This window comes from Embiotoca jacksoni, unplaced genomic scaffold (genome assembly GCF_022577435.1).
Source record: "Embiotoca jacksoni isolate LCO1_2020_lvr unplaced genomic scaffold, fEmbJac1.0.p SCAF_14, whole genome shotgun sequence".
Taxonomy (NCBI): Eukaryota; Metazoa; Chordata; class Actinopteri; family Embiotocidae; genus Embiotoca; species Embiotoca jacksoni.
Window position 1 is genome coordinate 8107771 of NW_027185274.1, and position 20603 is coordinate 8128373.

At 41.6% G+C, this 20603-nt stretch overlaps 1 protein-coding gene across 3 annotated transcripts; it reads left to right on the forward strand.

The window, feature by feature from the left end:
• The first annotated feature begins 44 nt into the window (after nt 1-44).
• Nucleotides 45-19033, forward strand: stard10 (StAR related lipid transfer domain containing 10). 3 transcript variants are annotated; one of them, XM_069147808.1, is made up of 9 exons: nt 45-135; nt 2578-2601; nt 4257-5270; nt 11426-11452; nt 12783-12930; nt 13078-13181; nt 16307-16424; nt 16955-17007; nt 17855-19033. In XM_069147808.1, the coding sequence occupies exons 3-9, from the start codon at nt 5112-5114 to the stop codon at nt 18059-18061; spliced, it is 816 nt and encodes a 271-aa protein (XP_069003909.1). In that variant the 5' UTR covers nt 45-135; nt 2578-2601; nt 4257-5111; the 3' UTR covers nt 18062-19033. The 3 variants fall into 3 exon arrangements, with proteins under 3 accessions (XP_069003909.1, XP_069003911.1, XP_069003910.1); XM_069147810.1 differs by lacking the exon at nt 11426-11452; XM_069147809.1 differs by lacking the exon at nt 2578-2601 and having other exon boundaries at nt 50-135.
• Nucleotides 19034-20603: the final 1570 nt, after the last annotated feature.

Below are 20603 nucleotides of genomic sequence, written 5' to 3' on the forward strand. Positions count from 1 at the left end.
CCTCATCGTGGCGTCGATGTCACTAGAATCCGCGGTGCATTCTGGGAAATGTCGTTTTACTGGAAACTAACGCGCCGGTTGCTGTGACGAAATATGGGCAACATATGATACAACTTCCGTGTTGTATTCAATCAAGTGAGTGTTTCATACTTATGTGGGAAGGCGGGCTTCATAAAGGGTCTGTAGACAGATGAATTAACTTTTCAATTATGTGTGTCTGCAAAATACAAGTGTTGTATGATGTCTAACGTTTACATTTCATGTTTTATTTTTTATTTTTTTTAAATTTTAACTTAACTACCGACTGTATTAAACAGAACAGCCTACCCTGATTTCTATACTTTGATTAACTAGAATAAATGACAAAATATCTGTAGGCTGCACAGTAGCTGTAGACTATGTTTCCACTATCAAACGCTTATACTGTATCCAAACAACAGGACAGAGCTGTTTTGGCTTCTGGGGCTTTCGTTTACATCTCCTTTGTGCAATTACTGTTTTTGAAAAGCACTGTCATACTGACAAAGAAATGATGATACAAGCTGTTTTATAAAAGCCCTTTGCCTTGTGCATCATAGCCACCAGGTGGCATCGAAACATAGTCCTGTTTAGGTTTTGGACAACTTGGACTGGTCAATCGCAGGTGAATGTCATTATCCGAGTACTCCTTAATTACAGTCATCAGTTTTCAGACATCATTTTGAGAATGTCTGGAGAATGTTTCCTTATACCATTTTAATCAGGGCCACACACATGTAAATGAAGCCCTAACGATGACCCAGATGAAGTCCTATTTTACAAGCAGTCCCTTTTACAAGCAATACTGCTGGTAAAATAGGGTTTTGATGTCGGAGCAATCCCAATAGAAAATTCTGCAATCTCAGTAAATTTGTTTGAACTGTCACCTTTTGTCCTACTTTTCAGCTGTACATCCTGTTTTCTCTCATTGTTGTAGCTTCTCCAGTCAAACTCTTCACTTTAGTTGCTTCCATTGTGTTGTCTTATATCATTTAAATGCTTCAGCTAGTGTGAAATTAAACTTCTCCTCTCTCATTGGCATACAGTATTTCTTATGTATACAGGGGTAAAGATGCTAAGTGTCTCCCTGTTTTACAGATTGTTGCTGCCTTTCTCCCCAATTTGAACAACCTGTTTTGTTTGTTTTTGAAGGGTTTTGCACTTTAAATATCTTAAAATGTTCTCTTTATCAGGAAGAAAACACACACACACACACACACACACACACACACACACACACACAAATATGCCTCTGAAATCAGAGCTGTAGTGCAAACTTGAGGAGAAACACTGCATGAATTTATAATTTCCTGCAATTGAAACCGAGCAGATATACCTGATATCTGATATGTAAATTTGCTTCTTCAGGTTTATCTTATTTCCTGTTAAAATGTGATGGTGCAGCAGGCGATAAGGCATTAGTATTGGTATATCAGTGTTAATGAAAGACAGACCCTTTAATGAGTAGCAGAGAATTATTTTTAGAGATGGTTTTCCTGCTTGGCATTTTCATCCAGACCAACTTGCATATCCTCAGATAGGTTACTATCAAAGATTGATAAATATAAATATAATGTCACTGAAAATGCCATTTTGTTCTGACTGAAATACAGTCCAAGCCATCCCACTGTGACGTACATTGTACAAGAGTGGGTCTCCCACAGTGTAGCTGTAATCTATTGGGTGGGTATGTTGCGTGCAGGCCAGAGGTTTGCTGTTCCTCAGCAGACATGAATCACAGAGGACATCTTGCTCTGCCATCATAAATTCACTGGCACCTTCACCGGCCATCTCATCTAAAGGCCACAGTTATGTTGGTGTGCGTTTGCTTTTGTAGACACCTGACTATTCTCACCAACTGTACTGTCACTCGCCTGCCAACATGTTCGCGTCTGTTTCTAAAGCAATTTTTAAAGTCATTCTTACTGTTGATGTCAACAGCAAAGATATTGATGGCTGATATTTGTGTCTTAGCACAGTCAGCTCCACAACTCGTGGACTTAAAATGTTTTGCAAACCCAGGTGATACCCACTCCATTAAAAAATGGCTCACTTAGTTAATCAGTCTCCTTATGAGATATCCCAGTGAGCAACAATGCACAACAGCAGAGCAACGAGCTCACCCACATGGACTGCAGCTAGAATTAATGTATTAATTAATAACAAATACACCTTTGCATGCTAGTATGTCGACAGTGGAGAAGGTGTGTTGCAGGATTTTAGTTATGTTGCATGCCAGCACAATAGTGTTTATACAATTTTTACCAACATGTAAGCGTACCGGGGAAACTAGTGACAAAAGCAACCAAAATAAATGTTATTGAATAACATTAAAAAAAAAAAGAAAACACATAAGTCTGCCATGCATCTTTGGATCTGATTGACAATTTTGTTAAATGAGCATTTATTTTTTATTTTCCTCCCATACAAAAATCTGTCCATCTTGTACTTTACTTGTTTGTTTTATTCTCTGAATCCAACCTATGTTCCTAACCTTGCTACCGTTGTCTGTTTCTTTTCACTTCCTAACTAAATCAGTTTCATTGTCATTTTCCACAGCAGACATTAGCAGGGACGTCACAGGTAAAACTAATAAGATTTATTTTCCTCTGTTAATCGTTGCAGCGTAATACAGCATTTAATGATGTTACTGATGTTTTTGACCTGTCAAAATGTCTGCTGTGAAAGTGGTAAGTTCAACTTTAGACCTACTAGGCAACTTTTCAAGACTCACTCAGTAGAAGTCATGTATGGTGTTTTTTTTTTTAATGTTTTGAATGACACTGAATGAATGATGCTCGTTTCACCCCAGTGAGGAAAGTCTCCTCTCACTCACCTGTCTCAGGAGGTCAGAGGTCACAGTCAGTGGTGGAAAACTGTGGCAGGGTTCTGTTGACAGAGCTGTTGCCTGGCAGCGCAGTAGACTAAAGGATGAAGTCATTCCGTGATGGGTGCACAATGCTGTATTATCTGTAATGTGTATGCTTGTAACACTGCCCGTCAGTCACCACAAAATGAAACCTTTCTGCTGAGAAGAAAAAAAACATTGCACGGCCTGTCTCTGTTTCATATCTTTACAGAAATATACACCGGACTCAAAAGAGCAAAATGTAACGTGAAGTTCAGTTTATTTAGGCCTGAAGATGTTGTGAAAACACCCGCAGATCAAACTGAAGGAGGCCAGTAATGGGCTTACACACTCCAAGATGACAGGAGGGAGATGGATGAAAGAGAAAATGACATGACAGACTGAGTGAAAAATAGAAAGAGACACGCAACCAGAGGGAGAGAATATGACAGACATTCAGTGACACTACAAATACTGCATCACAGAGCATTTTAATGTTATTGTTCTCAGCAGCTGTGAGTTTATAACATCATGGAACTGACAGCCGAAAAGTGAATAAGGATTTAAGACCAAAGAAAGGTGGAGTCTCCCGAATACTAGTTTACAGGTCAGCCAACAGGTGCACCTGCAGCTCCGCCAACTCCAAAGTAGTTTACAAAAGGTGTGCACGTATAGTTATGGTAGATAAAATCAGTCTGTGGTTAAAATACTTGCAGGTGATAAAAAACAACAAAAACAATTCAAACAATTCAAACACAACGGGTTGTCTACATCTTTGTGAAAAGAACCCGACCTGATGCAGTCTGCTTAGTATTTGTTAATATGTCATGAATAAAGATGTGCTTCAAACTACACTTTAAAGTGTCCATGGAGACTATAAAGTCTTGTGTTGTTAACACACAGCTCCTGTATTCGTAATTCGACTGGTGCATTTTAACAAATTATTTTAGACAGTGCTAAACTTTCCCAACCAATATGAATTGCTTTCCAGGTTTGGTCAAATCTTTTCTCGGCAGCTCTACTGGTCATACTGTCCAAACTTTAAGGATGTATGATATTCTCTTATAAATTATTGTGTGTATGGGAGGCTGGTTATTAATTCTTCATTTGTGCTTTTTTTTTTTAATCCTTTAAACATTTGCTTTGTAGCCTGAAGGGGAAAAAAAAAAAAAAAAAAAAAAAGCTAGCTCAGCATTAGCAACCTGTTGTTTAGTGAAAAATTGTGGCCTACAACACAAAGTTGCATAAAATGTTAGCTTTAAGTGTTTTTCACAACATGTTTTCAAATGAACACAATGCTAATTACTCTACTTATTGTGCAGAAACACTGATGTGTCGCCGTGTGTTTCTGATTAATGCTACTTGTTTTTTTTTGTTGTTTTTTTTACAGTGTTTTTGTGTTGCAAATACCCTCATTGAAACACTACAAGCAGACACTACCGCAGGACAGGGATGTGAGCTTTACGAGGAGCACCTAAAGGCAACACAGGGAGGCGCTTCCACTGTACGGGCCACTGCGTCGCCTGCCTATGCAGCCTGCTTTCTCCTCCTCTCCCCCACCACCACCACCTCCTCCTCTTCCTCTTCTTTCTCGCCGCATCTTCTCCACCACCTGCCAGCCACAGCAGCGACGCAGCGATGGAGAGCTTCTGCAAATTATTTTGAGCTCACAGAAGATCGAAGAGAGAAGGAGAAAGACACCCAAACAGAAAGACAGAAAAAGCTGGAGACACAGAGGCAGAAACGCAGAGTGACAAGCGGAAACACAGAAACATATGGTTTGTCCGAAGCGCGGCTGTTTCTGAGGACTGCTGAAGAAAGACAGAAACTTATTCAACCACCGAGATCAATTGAAAGCCGCATTTGTTTCGTCCATCTCGTTTTGTGTCACTTCTTTGCCTCGTTTTCGTGCGCTCTCACCTGTGCGCAGCAGCTGTGCCAGCACACCTCTGTTTCATTAGTTTGTGCAGGGTGGATTGCGGTTGTTGGACCTCCCTGAACGCGCGTGCACACACACACACACACGCACACGCACACGCACGCACACCGACCATCACAAGACGCGGTGCAGCCTACAAAAGCTTCTCGCAAGAGGGGAATTGAATTAGCCAAGTTGTTTCCACAGTAGAGGAAGGAAAGATTGGTTGTAGCGCTCGGTTTCCCTTTGCTTCGCCGGTTCACCGTGACTTCACCGGGCTCGACAGGAGTCCCCGTCTCTCCTCTCACTTCCTCACGGTTACGAGCCATGTCTGGACCCACCGTGACCATCCCGGACGACCGGGCGTTCGCCAGCTTTAAGGCGCAGAGTCTGTGCGAAGAGGGCTGGAGTACGACCTACAGCAAGGGGGGCATCACGGTGTGGAGCCAGGGTCTGGAGGAGGGGAAGTCCGTCCACAAAATTAAGGTGAGACTACTTCATCAAACAGGTATGAAATGTAAGTTTTAATAATGGAATGCATTTCATTCATTACACGCTCAACTACAATGGATTTAATCGAGCATCTGTCATTTATGGGGATAATATAAAGTCGTGTGGTCATGAGAGAACAGCACAAATACGCAGGGGAGAAATAAAGCCCTGCTGTACAGAAGCCTATAATCCAGTTGGCAGAGAAGTGCTCTTTCTAAATTCCCATATGATTCAAACTGCTGACATGGTTTAGCTGCTGCGTTTTGCTGCATGGACCCATTGTAGTTGCAGAGGCTTCCCACTGAAACCAGATTTTAAACGACGAAGCATACTGTATGTTGTTCCTTTGTAAGCGCACACGAGTTAAAAAAAATAAATAAAAATGTCACTATGATGGTTACAGAGCTACTGTACATTTCAGTTCAGGGAACACATCCTGCTTTAGCTGTGGGTAATAGTGGTGATGTGAATTGATGCATCATGCACGCAGTAAGAAACCCTCTCTGTACTAAAAAGAAGTGAGCGCTGCAGGTAATCTCAGCAGGCAGGTTTGGCTCACTGGAGACACGTCAGCCTCTGCAAGTGAAACTATTTTCAAGTCTCTGTGCAAAAGTATTGAGTATAATATTTAAGCTCACCTTGTTGGCTGCGGTAGAATTAAATTTGCATACAGTTTGTCATCCATTTAACGCACAGGTAAGCCGCAAAAAAAAGAGCACAAACTGAAATAGTGCAACAAACAACAGAACTGATTGTTCTCCAAAGAATAGTCAGTTACATGATAAGCCATGAATGAGCCAGTGTGAATTTAAGGATTGCATTTAGTGGTTACAGTGTCAAATCTGATGATGCCACTTTTCTCACATTAACTAACTCAACTGTCTTTGGGTTTGATGGTTTGACTATGTTGGCCTCTGCTAATTTTTGAAGGCCCTTTGAAGACCTGGAACTACATCAGGGAAAAACGGACATTATTAAACCAAGGTGCGGCAGCTGGAAAAAGGTTCCTGTTTAGTTGTTTTGGTAAGATAAAGTGACTGACAGGCATGTGAAAGTACGCAATAAATAAACTTTGTTATGTAGTTAAACAGCAGTCGTGGCAGTTCGCCTCAAGCGTGGATGTTTGTCTTGGGAGAGGATGTGGAGGCATTATGAGGACAGTGATGTGACTTTTTAGCCATGGAAAAGCTGCTGCGTAGCGGATCATCTAACACAGTAATATGTGACCACAGTGAGTTGGGTTGTTGTTAGTGTTGTGACACTCACACAGAGTCCTCACAGCACACTCGTGGCAAAACATGATGAAATACGGAGAGATGCTTATAGAAATAGTTTGAATTTTTACACGGTAAAATACAGTGAAAGTTGAACTTGAATAAATGGTGGAAGCAATTGTAACCTTCAGTTCCCTCAAAATCATTCAAATTGATCAAGCACTTTTCCGGTGCACTCTACAGTCGACTCTCACAGCCTTAGATTTTGACTGAGAACCTGACTGACGGGTTATTTAGTGCCTAACTGTCTCAAAACCTCTCGCAGTGTCTTGTAGTTTTACTTGAAGACAGATGTGGCCTCACTGCATTTTGGGAAGGTTGCTTCAACTTTTCAGCCTTTACTTTGTTCACCGGTTTGAACAAAACTGATCTAAAAATCTGATTAATGTCAGTTGCTATGGGATACACCTTCCTCACATCTATAGAGATAGAAATTTAATTCTCCTTTGTGTACGTGTGTGTGAGGTTTCCTGCTGTGTATCCGGGTTTAAAGAGCGTGAGAGGGCCGCCAGGTGTTTACTTTGTTAAATAAAGTGGCGTGTGCGTGTGCACGGGTGTGTGTTTGTGTGCACAGAGGTGTTATCTTCATGTGCAGGGTCCACAGAAGCAGAGGACCCAGCCCCCTCCATCCATCCATCTGTGTGTGTGTGTGTGTGTGTGTGTGTGTGTGTGTGTGTGTGTGTGTGTGTGTGTGTGTGTGTGTGTGTGTGTGTGTGTGTATGTGTGTGTGTGTGTGTGTGTTTGTGTGTGTGTTGGTTGTGTAGTTCAGTGTACGGGCCAATCAAGAGTGTGTAAATCTGCCTGCTGTGTGCTTACTCCGGGTATGTCCCTGTGTATGCTGAAGGAGAGGTGTGTGCATCAGCAGGGATTAGTGTGTGTGTGTGTGTGTGTGTGTGTGTGTGTGTGTGTGTGTGTGTGTGTGTGTGCGCGTGCACACACTAACCCTAACCCACAGAGGGAAGGGATGTGCTTATTCATGCTTTTTTATGCAGGACAGGTGTGCTTCCTTATGAAAACTGCAGACCGCAAATAGTGAGAAGTTCATGCACAAACACACAGCACACATACACACACATATTTGGAGTTTGGGTGGGGCTTCTATCTGTAACAGGTACTTAATCTTTATATGCAAATGTGACAGAAACAGGATTTGATTTTTGCATTGTACATTGTTATCTATCTCCTCATTTCTTTCTGTTAGAGAAATTACACAGAGGCTGGATTCAAAATCAAACACATCGGACATTTATTCTTGCAAGAAGGAGCAAATACATGTACACTCAAAGAAGGATGTCCAGCATTGCTCAGCGTCTCTCCTCCGTAGGGCAGCTTTTATACAGTGTGACAAACAGTTGACAGTCACCCCCACTCCCTCTGTACATCTGTTTTTGTAGATCACAGATAGTACTGAGTGACGTCGTAGGTCACAAGATAAAGACATATGGACGTCGTAAATTAGACCATGCTGTGCACAGATAGTACTGAGTGAGGGCGTAGGTCACAAGATGAAGGTACAGAGACATCGTGTCTAAGACCATGCTGTGCACAGATAAATGGGTCCTTCCTGAGACAATAGGAACATGTTGTGCAACAGATAGACAAACATTCGACAAGTATGATGAGTTCATTATTTTTCCATCACTTTCGGTCTCCCATCCTCAATCTTCCATTGTACAAATGTGTACAAAAGAATGAAATTGACTACTGTTAAGAGTCAATATGGTAGTTGGTGAGTGGGTTTTAAGCTCATAGGTGTGTTGGGGGGTGGGCAATCAGATTTGCCACAGATACAGCTCTTCTATTTATAGACGGAATAAAAGCATGCATTTTTGCTGATGCGTGTCGAATGATTAACGAGAGACTTTTTTGGAGACTTAACCTCTCCGATTGTTTGCATTCCCCTCTTTCCCATAGCATTAAAATGTATATCCAAATGAGTGGAAGAGAGAACAGGCTGGCAATCATCATTATCATTAGTGGTCTAATTACCATCGGCCTCATTATCATTGTGATCATTGCCACTGCCATATTTATCAATAATGACTGTTGTATCGCAGTGTAATCACTCACGCGAACCATCATCATCCTCATGATATCATTTGTCAGAGCATGACACATTCCACTAACATACAATATGTGTGTGTTAATATGTAGGTGGTTTTGTATACTCGTTTGACCCTCAAACAAACACACACACACACACACACACACACACACACACACACACACAAAACAAACACTCCGGCGTGTGCCTTCTCCCACGCCGACACAGAGGGAAGCCCGGCTCTGAATCACACATGCACCCGCTGTATTTTTTTTTTTATTTTTTTTTTTCATAATTGTCTTCCACAATCATGTATCAGCACCCGGAGGAGCAGATGATGGGAGGGAGGAAAAGAAGAATGTATCGGGGAGAGAACAAGAGTGGGTGAGATGGGGAATAAGGGACACAATGAAAAGTGGGTGGTGTGGGTTAGATGTGCAGGGGTCAGCGGTCACTGGGCACTGTGTGGGCAGAGGGCGCGGTGTGGACGAGAGGAAGCAGAGCACCACACGCACCTATTGTTTGTCTCTCGCCATCTCTGTTTTATCTTTCTGAACTCGACTTCACCCGCCTCCCTCCGTCCCCATCTTCAGGCTTCATCGGCCGAGTTTACTGAGTTAGTATGTAATAGAATTACACACACGTGTACTTACCGAGGTATATGTCTCCATTCTGCGCCCAACGTCTCCCTGCACCTCTCTTCTTTTGCCTTTTCATTTGTTTTTCCTTCTTCCTCCTACTCCTGTTTCAGGTTGCCTGTGGATACAACACATCCATTATTCGCCCTGGTCTTTGCTGATCCACAAGTCCTTTGCCAATCTGTCTACACACATACGCATGCATATAATACACACACACACGCACACACACACGCACACACACACACGCACACACACACACACACACACACAGATGTCAAATATGAGACCTTGCTGAAACTAGTGCACTGCTTGTGGTAGCATTTCTTTAGATATAGTACATTCAACATCTGCAGGGTCTGTATTTTCTTCAAAAGTAGGCTTTGGTGCAGTTATTGTACATTTTATTTTGAAAATCCCATCATACTATATTCTGTCCTCTGTGTGTGGTTTCTTTTTAATTCCATTATGTAGAGTTAGAAACTAGCCTGTAATTTTGTAAGAAGCATATAGTGTCTCCTTCACTGCACTGGCTATGGGCCTCAGTGTAATTTTGTAGGTGTTGAAACACAGCTAAGGACCTTTTTGTGCCTTTCACTCAACACAGTTTGGTGCATGCTTCTGTCGTCTGTGTTCACACTTTGCAAGTGACTTCATATAGCCTGTCGTACGTGACTAGCTGTCTCGTGTCCCTCAAATCTGCTGAACTTTAATTTCTTATTGTCGATTGCTGCCCAAGTGACCTGTGTTACTAGTCTGACGGGACAATTTCAAAGTTCTCTCTATATTAGTGTCAGTATTTGAAATCATATCTCAGTCGGTCTCCTGAAAAGAACCATACACGTGCTCCTTTGTTTCCTCGATAATGACGACATTAAACCAGCTAACACTGATGAGTCTGCACCACGTTCGCTTCAGTCTGTATTTTCCAGCTCTCTGCACTCAATCACTCTTCATTGTTCTCACGCTGGGTTCTTTCTGTGTTTGGGGATATTATTTCAATCTAACATTTTCAGCGTCTTTTGTTCCACAGCATGGCTCTTGTGTAGCCCTGTGAGACTGTGCCTGTGTCTAGGGGCTATATACAGTAGCTAAAGTTGATTTAAAAAGCAGTGACTCGGTCAGTGGCAACAAGTGTGCAAAGCTTTACTGATACAGCGAACACACTGTCATAGTTGTACATGTATTGAATTACATTTATTTTTGGGTTGCAAACCAAAATAGGTCATTGAGAGTTATAATAATCTGTGGTCCCAGGACAATAACTTTACTTAATTTGGGTCTTTGCCAGAAATTCTTTTAGAAATGGAAACTTTTTGTGAGTACTGTCCTCCTCAATAGATTTCCAACTCCAAAGAAAACTACATAAAAAAAAAGAAGCTTTTTATGATCCTAATGTTCAAAGTGATTGCTTGATAGTGACTTTTTTAAAGTGCTTAGTCAGTCAAACTTGACTGATTTTGGTAATCCCCTGACCTCTACTCTAGTACTATTATTAGTCAAAAAACTAAGTGATTCACAGTAGCCTGTTTGTGTTTAGTACTCAGTAGCAAATTTTGCATGCTAACCTGCTGAACCAAGATGATAAAATACATTTTAGGCTGCACCTCTTTGGAAAACTGTTGTTGACATTTTTACCATTTTTCTGACAATTTTAAAGTCCAAACAACTAATCGATTAATCTAGAAAATAATTGACAGATTAATCAATAATGTAGGTAATCGTTAGTCGCTGCCCTACGAGACAGCAGCATGTTGACATTGTGAGCATGTTAACATTTAGCCTAAATCAATGCTGTGCCTAAATACAGCTTCACAGTGCTTTTAACACAGCTGTCATGTTATCATTTTACTCATTCATATGTGAGTATTTCTGTCAGTGATTATTAGTGAAGGATTTTATTGATCTATAGCTGAAGGAGCACTTCTTATGACAATATTTTAGGAGGCTTAGGCATATTTGTGCTGTTCATAAAAGTGAGCACATCATATTTCACTAGTTATTGATACCTCCCATTTCACCAGCTTTGCAGCCAAATGTAGATTGAAGCAGGTGATCATTTTCTTACATTGAACCCTCAGAGAGCAGGAGAAGGAAGAAGGAAGATGGGACAGATTGAGCTTTAAACCCAATGGAATGATTTGTAATGGGAGTTAAAATCACGTCATTTGCTCTTTTCTTCTTTCCTCTCAGTCTCTCGCTGTCTATCACTTACTCCAAGTAAGTGCTTCTATGTCCCTTTTTGTACTTATCACTATCCTCTGTCTTTTCATGAATCTCCCCTCTCTTTCTCCTTGTTATTATAAAGACTAATTCCTCCTGGCAATTGTAACTGTAGTAACACCACTCCTCTAGGAAAGACCTCTCTTTACCTGAGGTGTAGTGCCATCTACTCCAAAACATCAGGCAGGAGTCCCCAAGGTTTCATTAACAAGCTGTGGCCCATCTACACAACAGTCTATGGTATGACTGTATGGACAATGATTTAAGTTAAGATTTCCTAAAGTAGATTTTAGGATCCAAAATTGGTACATTACATTTTGCACTTGTTTTATTGAATCTGGGTTGCACCAATTAATCATTCTCGTTTCTGCTTTGAAGACTTCACACACATGTTCTTTGTTCCAAACAGCAGGTGACTTGTGGCTTTAAAAAAAAACCTCCCTGATACCTTTTTACTCTACACGTACAGTATGTGTGTGTCTGTCGAGACATGATTGTGTTGTTTTTCATTTAAGAGCTCAGGTCTAGTAATGACTCATCTATGGTCAGTGGCCTGTCTGTCCTAATTCTCTCTCTGTCTCTCTCTAATTCTCTATCGCTCTCTCTCTCTCTCTCTCACTCACACACATACACACACGCAAACGCACACACACACACACACACACACACACACACACACACATGCACACATATTCACCACTCACACTCAACACACATACTGTATCCTTTTCTCTTCTATGACACTGGCACTCCAACCATCTGATGTCTAATCATTTACACATCAGTTGCACGCGCGCGCGTGTGTGTGTGTGTGTGTGTGTGTGTGTGTGTGTGTGTGTGTGTGTGTGTGTGTCTGTGTGTGTGTGTGTGTGTGTGTGTGTGTGTGTGTGTGTGTAGGTTTTTCAAACTGAGTATGTTAAGGATCCTTCAACACTCACTCAACATTCACACACATCCTCTTACTTTACTTCTTCTGTTCGTATATCAGATTAAGTATGAATGTTGAACTGTTGTTTCATACTTAGCTTTCATTGCATGAATGAAGCCAAACTCTCTGTAGCTCCTCTTAACACTTGCACAGTACTGAACTCTGAATTTATGGGATGCAGTTTCGTTAACATCTAATGGATTTCCTGCTTCATATAGCTTGCATAAGATGCAGGCCTATGAAATGTGAAGTACTGCATGATTAACCAGCATGAGTTATGTAGGATGAATACACATTCAGTAAATGGGGTTTAGTCTGTGATTGAGTTATATTAGTTCTGTGTACTTTTTCTTTATTGCCTAACAATGAGCACTGTTTCTGTGTGTCTCTCTCTCTTAGTGTCGCATGGTGTGTAAGGACGTGTCAGCTGATACGGTGTACGACGTTCTCCATGACATCGAATACAGAAAGAAATGGGACTCAAATGTCATTGAGACCTTCGATATCGGGAAACTTACGGTCAATGCAGATGTTGGCTACTACTCATGTATGTTGCATACTAACATGTAAACATATGCAGTGTACAATGTGTCTGCATTCATTTGTCAATTGTATGATTTGGGGTAGTGAAGGGAAGCAGAGACACGCTGTTCTATGGTGTTTTGTTCACCAGAGTTTTCTTGTTTGTTGAAAGGGAAGTGCCCGAAACCTTTAAGGAACCGCGATGTCATCACGCTTCGCTCCTGGCTGCCAATTGGAAAAGATTACATCATCATGAACTACTCTGTCAAACATTCTGTGAGTATACTGTACGCTCAAGCACACACACACACACACACACACACACACACACACACACACACACACACACACACACACACACACACACACACACACACACACACACAGCACGTACACATGCCCAGCTACGGCCCTGCTCATTCACCCCTTAATAACCATATGTGTAATCAAAGGTGCACAGGAATGCTAATGCAGCATTGTGAAGTAAATGGCCCATTTTGAAATGAGTGAACATTGGGTGAGCCGAAATTAAGATTAGCCCGGTTTGGACATTGTGCTGTATGAAGAATCCTTACAAAGCTCTCTGTGTGTGTACTGGTCATTTAAGATTCTGCTCATCCAGAATCAGTTCATCCAGGAAGTGAAGATAGTCTGGCACCTTTCCAACGAGAGAGCACAATCATGCCTCCCCCCTTCGATGCTTTTACCTGAGGGAGACAGATGTACTGTGCCAGCACGCCTCTACTTTAAATGTGGTGTTGTTCATTTTATGGTTGAACATATTGCATTTTTAGTTTGACTTTCAGTTGTGCTTTTTAAGAACTTGAGTAATTTGAATACCAAAGACCTGATAACATAAGTGATGTCCAGTTTGGCAAAAGGCCTGAAACCTCGGCTTTTAGTTTGGCTTTATTTCTGTGTTTGCTGTCCAGCTGGAAGAAGACGACAGGAACTATCTCATATAAAAGCTTGTACTCATCACCTGGCTACAACAACCAATTATTTCCAGTCTTGATTAAAATGTCAAATATCTGCTCGATTATTTGATTGTCTGGTTTATAAAATGTTTGAAAAAAGTAAATGCCTCTTCCAAACAACAACAACAACAACAACAACAACAAAGAAAAGCAGCAAATCCTCACCACTGAGAGGCCCAAACAAAGTAATGATTGGCATTTTTTCTAGAAAAAAAAAAAATTGCTGATTGATTTTCTAACAAACCAGCTAATCAATTAAACTGTTTCACTGTACCTCTCTTTCTTTGTTCTCCTGTGTGCCTTTTTTCTTCTCAGGTCTTGTTTTCCTTTTCTTTTCTCGCTTTCTTTCTTTTTTTATTTTCTCCAGTCTCATTCTTCTCCTTCTTCCCTCTCCATTTCTCTGTCTCAGTTTTGCTCACTAAACTAATATTGACAAAAGGATAATACCTCTCATGTGACTGTTAGCTGTTGACTTCCACCTCTCCTTCCGCATTCCTGCATCAATTAGTGGTTACCAACACAATAGACTGTGTGTGTGCATGTATGTGTGTGTTCCACGTGTGTGTTAATGACTCCTAGTTCCTGTGTGTGCATGTGTGATTAGCTCTTGATAATCAGCAGAACTTGAGCGCTTGACTTGTGGAGTGCAGTTAAAAGGGACCCTTAGTGGAGCGGTGAGTTCATGTGCCCACCGCCAGGAGTCAGTCCACTTCCACTGCATCTTGTGGGACATTCATTATTCATCCTTCCCATGATTAACAACTGTTTTTCAGTCATAAATTTGCAAACTTTTCAGCAGTAAGCATATGCGATCCACCTGCAATGTGTAGTAAATGTGGTTTGCTCCAATGCAAAAGGTGCCAATGGGCAGGTTGTCATAGAGTCCAGTTTTTACTTGCATGGGAGGCCTATATATTTATAGTACAGCAACAGCTAATGGCTTCTAATGACTACTCTAATAGTGGATCCATTGTGCACTTTCTTGGCCACAATGGTGGTGGGCTTCAGGAATAGCAGAGCCGGTCAATCAGCCTGTGGGTTGGTTTGGTTTCGGCTAGCAACCTCCAGATAAATTTATATTGCATGGAGGAAATTTGGTTCAGATACCCATGTTGCCCAAAATATTACTAGGATCCTCGGACTTTTCATCACTCCCCATCATACTTTGGTTTATATTTGGCTATAAAATACCTGCAAAACTAATAATGTTCCCGTTGGCATTTGCTGCACTTTGCGTAATCAATGGTAATTAGCAATGTTCGCATGGTAACATGATGAGATGATAAATATAGCAAAATTGCTTGTACAACTGCTATACATCATCATGTTAACATGCTGTTGTTAGGGTTTAGCTCAAAGCACCACTGTACAGCCTCACAGAGATGCTAACGTTGCTGTAAACTCCACTCCTTGTTAGTTATTGTTATTCTAAATAAAAAGTGGCAATAAGTTATCAAAGCTGAAGGTGTCTTGAATTGCTTGTTTAAGCCAACAGCTAAAAAAAAAAACCGATATAGGCTAAAGTAACTGTTAATACTAGTCAGGAGGTTTGTGATGTGGATGTTTGAAGACTATAGAGAAACACCTCAGTGGTGAGTAATGCTTTGAGTAGGCGCTTCTAAAAAACCATTAGCTCACAACATTATAATGCTGTATCTGATTTCCCAGAAATCCACAGATGGTTCACAAAAGCTGCCATTGTGCTGTCAGCAGAAATACCTACGATGTAACCATCTACCAGAGAAGTGCAGTCACCAAAAATACGAGTCAAATAGTGGTGAAAAGATAAAGCGGTTATCTCAAGTTCTCCTCTGATAACGGTTCTTAGCTGACTGCTGCTCTGTGTGCTTCTTGAGTGCTCTGCAGTGTGCCTGTCCCAATTAGAGCTGGCAAACCAGTACTGCACTTTATCATCATGAATAATACTCTTAGATATATATTCAAAGGGGCCAGCATTGAAATCGTGGGCCGTAGCTGGCCTTTACTGCTGTGTTATTCACAGGGTAGCGTGGACTGGATTTGGATCAGAAATATGACTGTGAAGCAGAAAATCTGTTTGACTGGCAGCTTCAAAACAACACAGCAAAGAAAAACACAGTTGAGTGTCAACTAAAGCCATTAGATGGACTGTCTAAAAGGCCTGGTTTGTATCCATGGAGCTGATACCAGAAAATGATTTCTTAAAATCTCTGCTTATGGGTGCTTGTTGTGTGCGGTTTCCGCTCATTGATGTAGGTTTACTTTGGGTGGAGTGTGTAAAGGACATTTACGCTGGCACATAAAAACAATCATCCAGAGCATGTCAAAGTGAATGAAGAGTTTAGGGGGTTCCTTATCACATTCATTAATTCTTGTGTGTGTGTGTGTGTGTGTGTGTGTGTGTGTGTGTGTGTGTGTGTGTGTGTGTGTGTGTTGTCTCCACAGAGATATCCTCCTAAAAAGGACATGGTGCGTGCTGTTTCCATTCAAACTGGCTACATGATCCAGAGCCAGGGATCTAATCACTGTACCCTCACTTACATGGCCCAGGTAGACCCACGAGGTAACTATTACACATGCACGCACGCACGCACGCCAATTGAAACCCACCGCTACACTCACATAGGTGCTTAATGCATGTTCAAAGGTCTTTGAATTATTCATTCCCCTGCCTTTATGTCAAAATGAGTCGCTATAGTAACCATATGAAGGACAGACTATTTGACTGTCTTGCTTTCTCACTCTGCCTCTCTTTCTCAATTCTCTCCCTTCTCTTTTTCTATTCGTTGATAATGGTCTCTAATTCTACCTGTAAATCACCTCTTCACTTTTGCTCTCTTGGATCTGAGTGCTGATTGTGTGAAAGTCTTGAATTACCTGTTGGTAATGTGTGCGTATGCGTGTGAGAGTCATCTGGGTGCAGTGAGTAGCAAGTTACTAAGCTTTACTTGCATGCTGCTGGACTGTCATGTAATCAAGCAAATCCCTCTTTTATGTCTTCCTCATCATCATCCTCCTCTCTTTCACTTTGATTATCTGTCAACCTCACACTTTTATCCGTTTTACTCTGTTCACACTTGTCTCTCGTTACAGGTTCATTACCCAAGTGGGTTGTCAACAAGTCTTCCCACTTCCTTGCTCCTCGCGTAAGTCGTGTGCACATTAACACGGATGCTGAGTTCATTGTGTGTTTGTGCCTGTGTGAATCCACGGGCGCTGCGCATTAAGGTTACACAGTGCAGTGACTGTCACAATGAGAAATGTGTGCATGAATACCTTTCATGCATGTAAAAAGTACAGTCTCTTCTACACATTACAGATGCATCCTGTTTACTGTGTTTGTTTGCCTGTGTGAGAGTGTGTGCGTGTTTGTTGAAATAGGGCAGAGATTCTCTAGAGAGCACCTCGGTACGGAGGAGTCCCTTGATGATCATGTCAGAAAATAGCAGCTCAGTGAGATACACAGATCCCACTGAAAGTAACCATGACTTTTATAAATACAGGATTCATTTTCTTCCAGGCATTTTAAAGAATTTTGTACCATTATGTCACAAGACATAAATACAGTGTGAGGGTACGTGATGATTTGGCTTTGACTTCAAATTTTCGATTCTTGTGGCGCTACTAAAAATCACCTCCCAGTATCTCCCTCCTGGCTTCTCTAACCATGTCCAATCTCCGTAGATGTCACCATCTCTCACACCTTTTCTTTGGCCTCCCTTTATCCTGTCCCTCATCCATCTTCATCGCTATTTTTCTAGAGTGCTATTCCAGGCTTCTGTATATGTATTTTCAGCCCAGTCTGCCTTATCTCATTACTGAGGGAGGGAAGATTGGCAAAGTTTTCAAGTGCAAAAAAAAATTCACGCTATCACTGGCATCATTTCTTGTCTGATAGCAGTGTGTTTAGGATCAGTGCAGATCTATAAAAAAAAAAAAACATAACGTGTGTTGTCTTCCTTATGTTGTTTATCTTTGCCTTATGTTTTCTAGGCAATGAAGAAGATCAACAAAGCCTGTTTGAAGTATTCAGAGTGGAAGCAAAGACATAACCCTGGCTTCAAGCCCTGGCTCTACCCGGAACAGACTACATTACCCAACATCCCATTCTCTGAGCTCAGCATCCAGCATGCGGAGAGCCTGGAGAATATTGATGAGAGCTGCTTGGCTGAGACCCATGAGAGAGAAGACAGCGACTAACACAAAAACACATCCGGGCACACACACAGTCATGTGTTCATACACACACACACACAAACAGTAATGCAGGGATACATGGATGCCTGATACGCATATATAATTACATGTATCTATATGTGACTCTTTTTGGAAGTATGTGTGTGTGTGTATACATGCACATGCATACTGTACATGCAGATGCATACGCAGGCATACGAACAGGCACATGTATGTTAGCATTCATGCACAAAGACAAACTCATACTTCCACAACTCGATGGCTTACTTGCATACATAATGTATGAACACATACATAGACAAACATGCACCATAGATACACTCACGGTTACACACCCACCCACTCACAAGGGGACCCAAGAAAATTTACTTTTACAAATTAAATATTAGAATAAAATAATATTTAGTGTAATCAGAAAATTGTCTGTAAATGTCATGTTTTCATGTCTGTTCCAGGAATATACAACTTTTCTAATTGGTCCCTATGCAGAGTATTATAGCAAAATATAGTTTTGGTAAGCTTTATTGTTAAAATGTTTAGAGACTAATGTGACAGTGCACATTTGATTCAAAATATGACCAATTAATTTTTAGAATTAAACTGTCCTTATTTAGCTAGTTGTCTAAAATTTAAGTGCAACCCCTAATGGTACACATCTGAACACATTAATACTATACTAACGCACTCATGTATACATACTCAGTCTGTGTCTCTCTGCCTAGGTTGTCTTTCTGTCCCTCATTATGTGTCTCCATCACATTTTGTAAGCACATGATAAATATGCAGGTGTGCAGAAGGCAGCTGGAACCCCCGACCCAACCTGCATCCCTCTCTTTCTCTGTCTCACCTAAACACACAGAAACACGTCCAGATGTACATTAACACGTACTGTCTGCTCCTCTGTTTATGAGATGTATGAATGTATTTAGAGTTTAAAAATTAAATACAGATTCCTACAAAGGTTTTCAAATTTCACTGGTGATCTGAGTATTTATTTTCTGTATACGTGTTGATGTACATGCGTCACGCCCTCTGCTTGGCTTCATGTCTGATGCTGCCGGCAGGTTTGCACAGTTGTGTTCATGCTAAAATAGGTTTAAAGAATCACTGACCTGATTAACTGGTTGATCTGCTCTCATTCACACATTCTTTCTGTAACAGACACAAACACACACTACACCCATTGATTTTCAAACTGCAGTGCCATGATTAGAACAGGGAAACACCATGACATGCAGCCTATAGAGATAAACTGCTTTTACACACATGCAACTCCATGCGTCCATAGCATATAAGTCTGTGCACTGGCCTAGATCAGAATTCGGAATCCCCCAATCTGTTGGCATGGCAACTCCTCCATCGACTCAGCACCGAAGAAAGACAGCGTGATGAGAGCTTTTATGTCACAGAAGAAGTCACTGTGAGCATACTGTAAATGCACCACATGTACGGTGGCTGCAGTTTCGGGTTCCCTCTGGCGAACTAATTGAATTGACTTGTCTTGTGTGAAATCCACACTTAAAGGAAACAGAAACATAAGCATGGCTAAAAACTGCATTAAACACATTGGCCACACAGCTGAGAAAATTAGTTAAAAGCCCAAGAAGCTGTCGGTCTGTATCTGAAGCTGACTCAGTGGGAGGAACATAGTAACACACTGTAAGTCATGCACATGTTTTTTTCGCATGTCTTCTTCGCTGTCTGTTCCCCTTTTTTTTTACAACATCCGCCTCTGCATATGCACCACCTAATAAAGTATGAATGATGAAGGAAAGTGTATGCGAGAGATGCACAAAAGGCATGAGGTGTGTGCAGCTCTGGTGTTCCTCCTTCTCTCTACTTTTTGTTCTTTCCTACAGCTGTATTGATTGTTTATCCCTCTGCTCTTGTATATAACCATCCATCTATCCTCAGAGTCTTAATGAGGGCTCACGCCCAGCCATCATCATTTCGTGTGCGTGCTTGTGTGTGTGTCAGAGGAAAGGGCTGCATGCGCGCGACTGTGAACTGTGTCCCAGTGGCATCCCTGTATTGTCTTCCCTCCTCCACAGCAGGAGGAGACACATAAGCAGCATGTCGGCCAGCAACCCTGTGTGTGTGTGTGTGTTTCTGCATATGTGTCACACTGCCACCCCCACAGCAACCCGGCCCACCAGGGCTGATAGCCTGGTGATGACTCATCGCCACCCCACCTCCTCTTCATCTCTTCTCCCACTCCCTCTCCCACCATCTCTTGTATTCTCTCCCCTTACTCTGTTCCTCAAATTCTCCTCCTCTCTGCCCTTGTTTCTTTAGATCCTCCTCTTCATCGTCTCATCCATCCTTTCGTCCTCTCCTCATGCAGACCGCTCCTTTGATCCCCTTCTGTGCATTACTTTTCCACACCTTTTCCTGTCCAACTTTCACCGTCTCTTCTCTTCCTATGCCACTTCTTTAATCTCAGTCATTTGTTCTCCCTCATTCATTCCCATCCTGTCCCATTTTGTCTCCTCTACACTCTCAAACTCGTTCATTAATTGCTGCTCCCTCTATTCCATCTTCAACT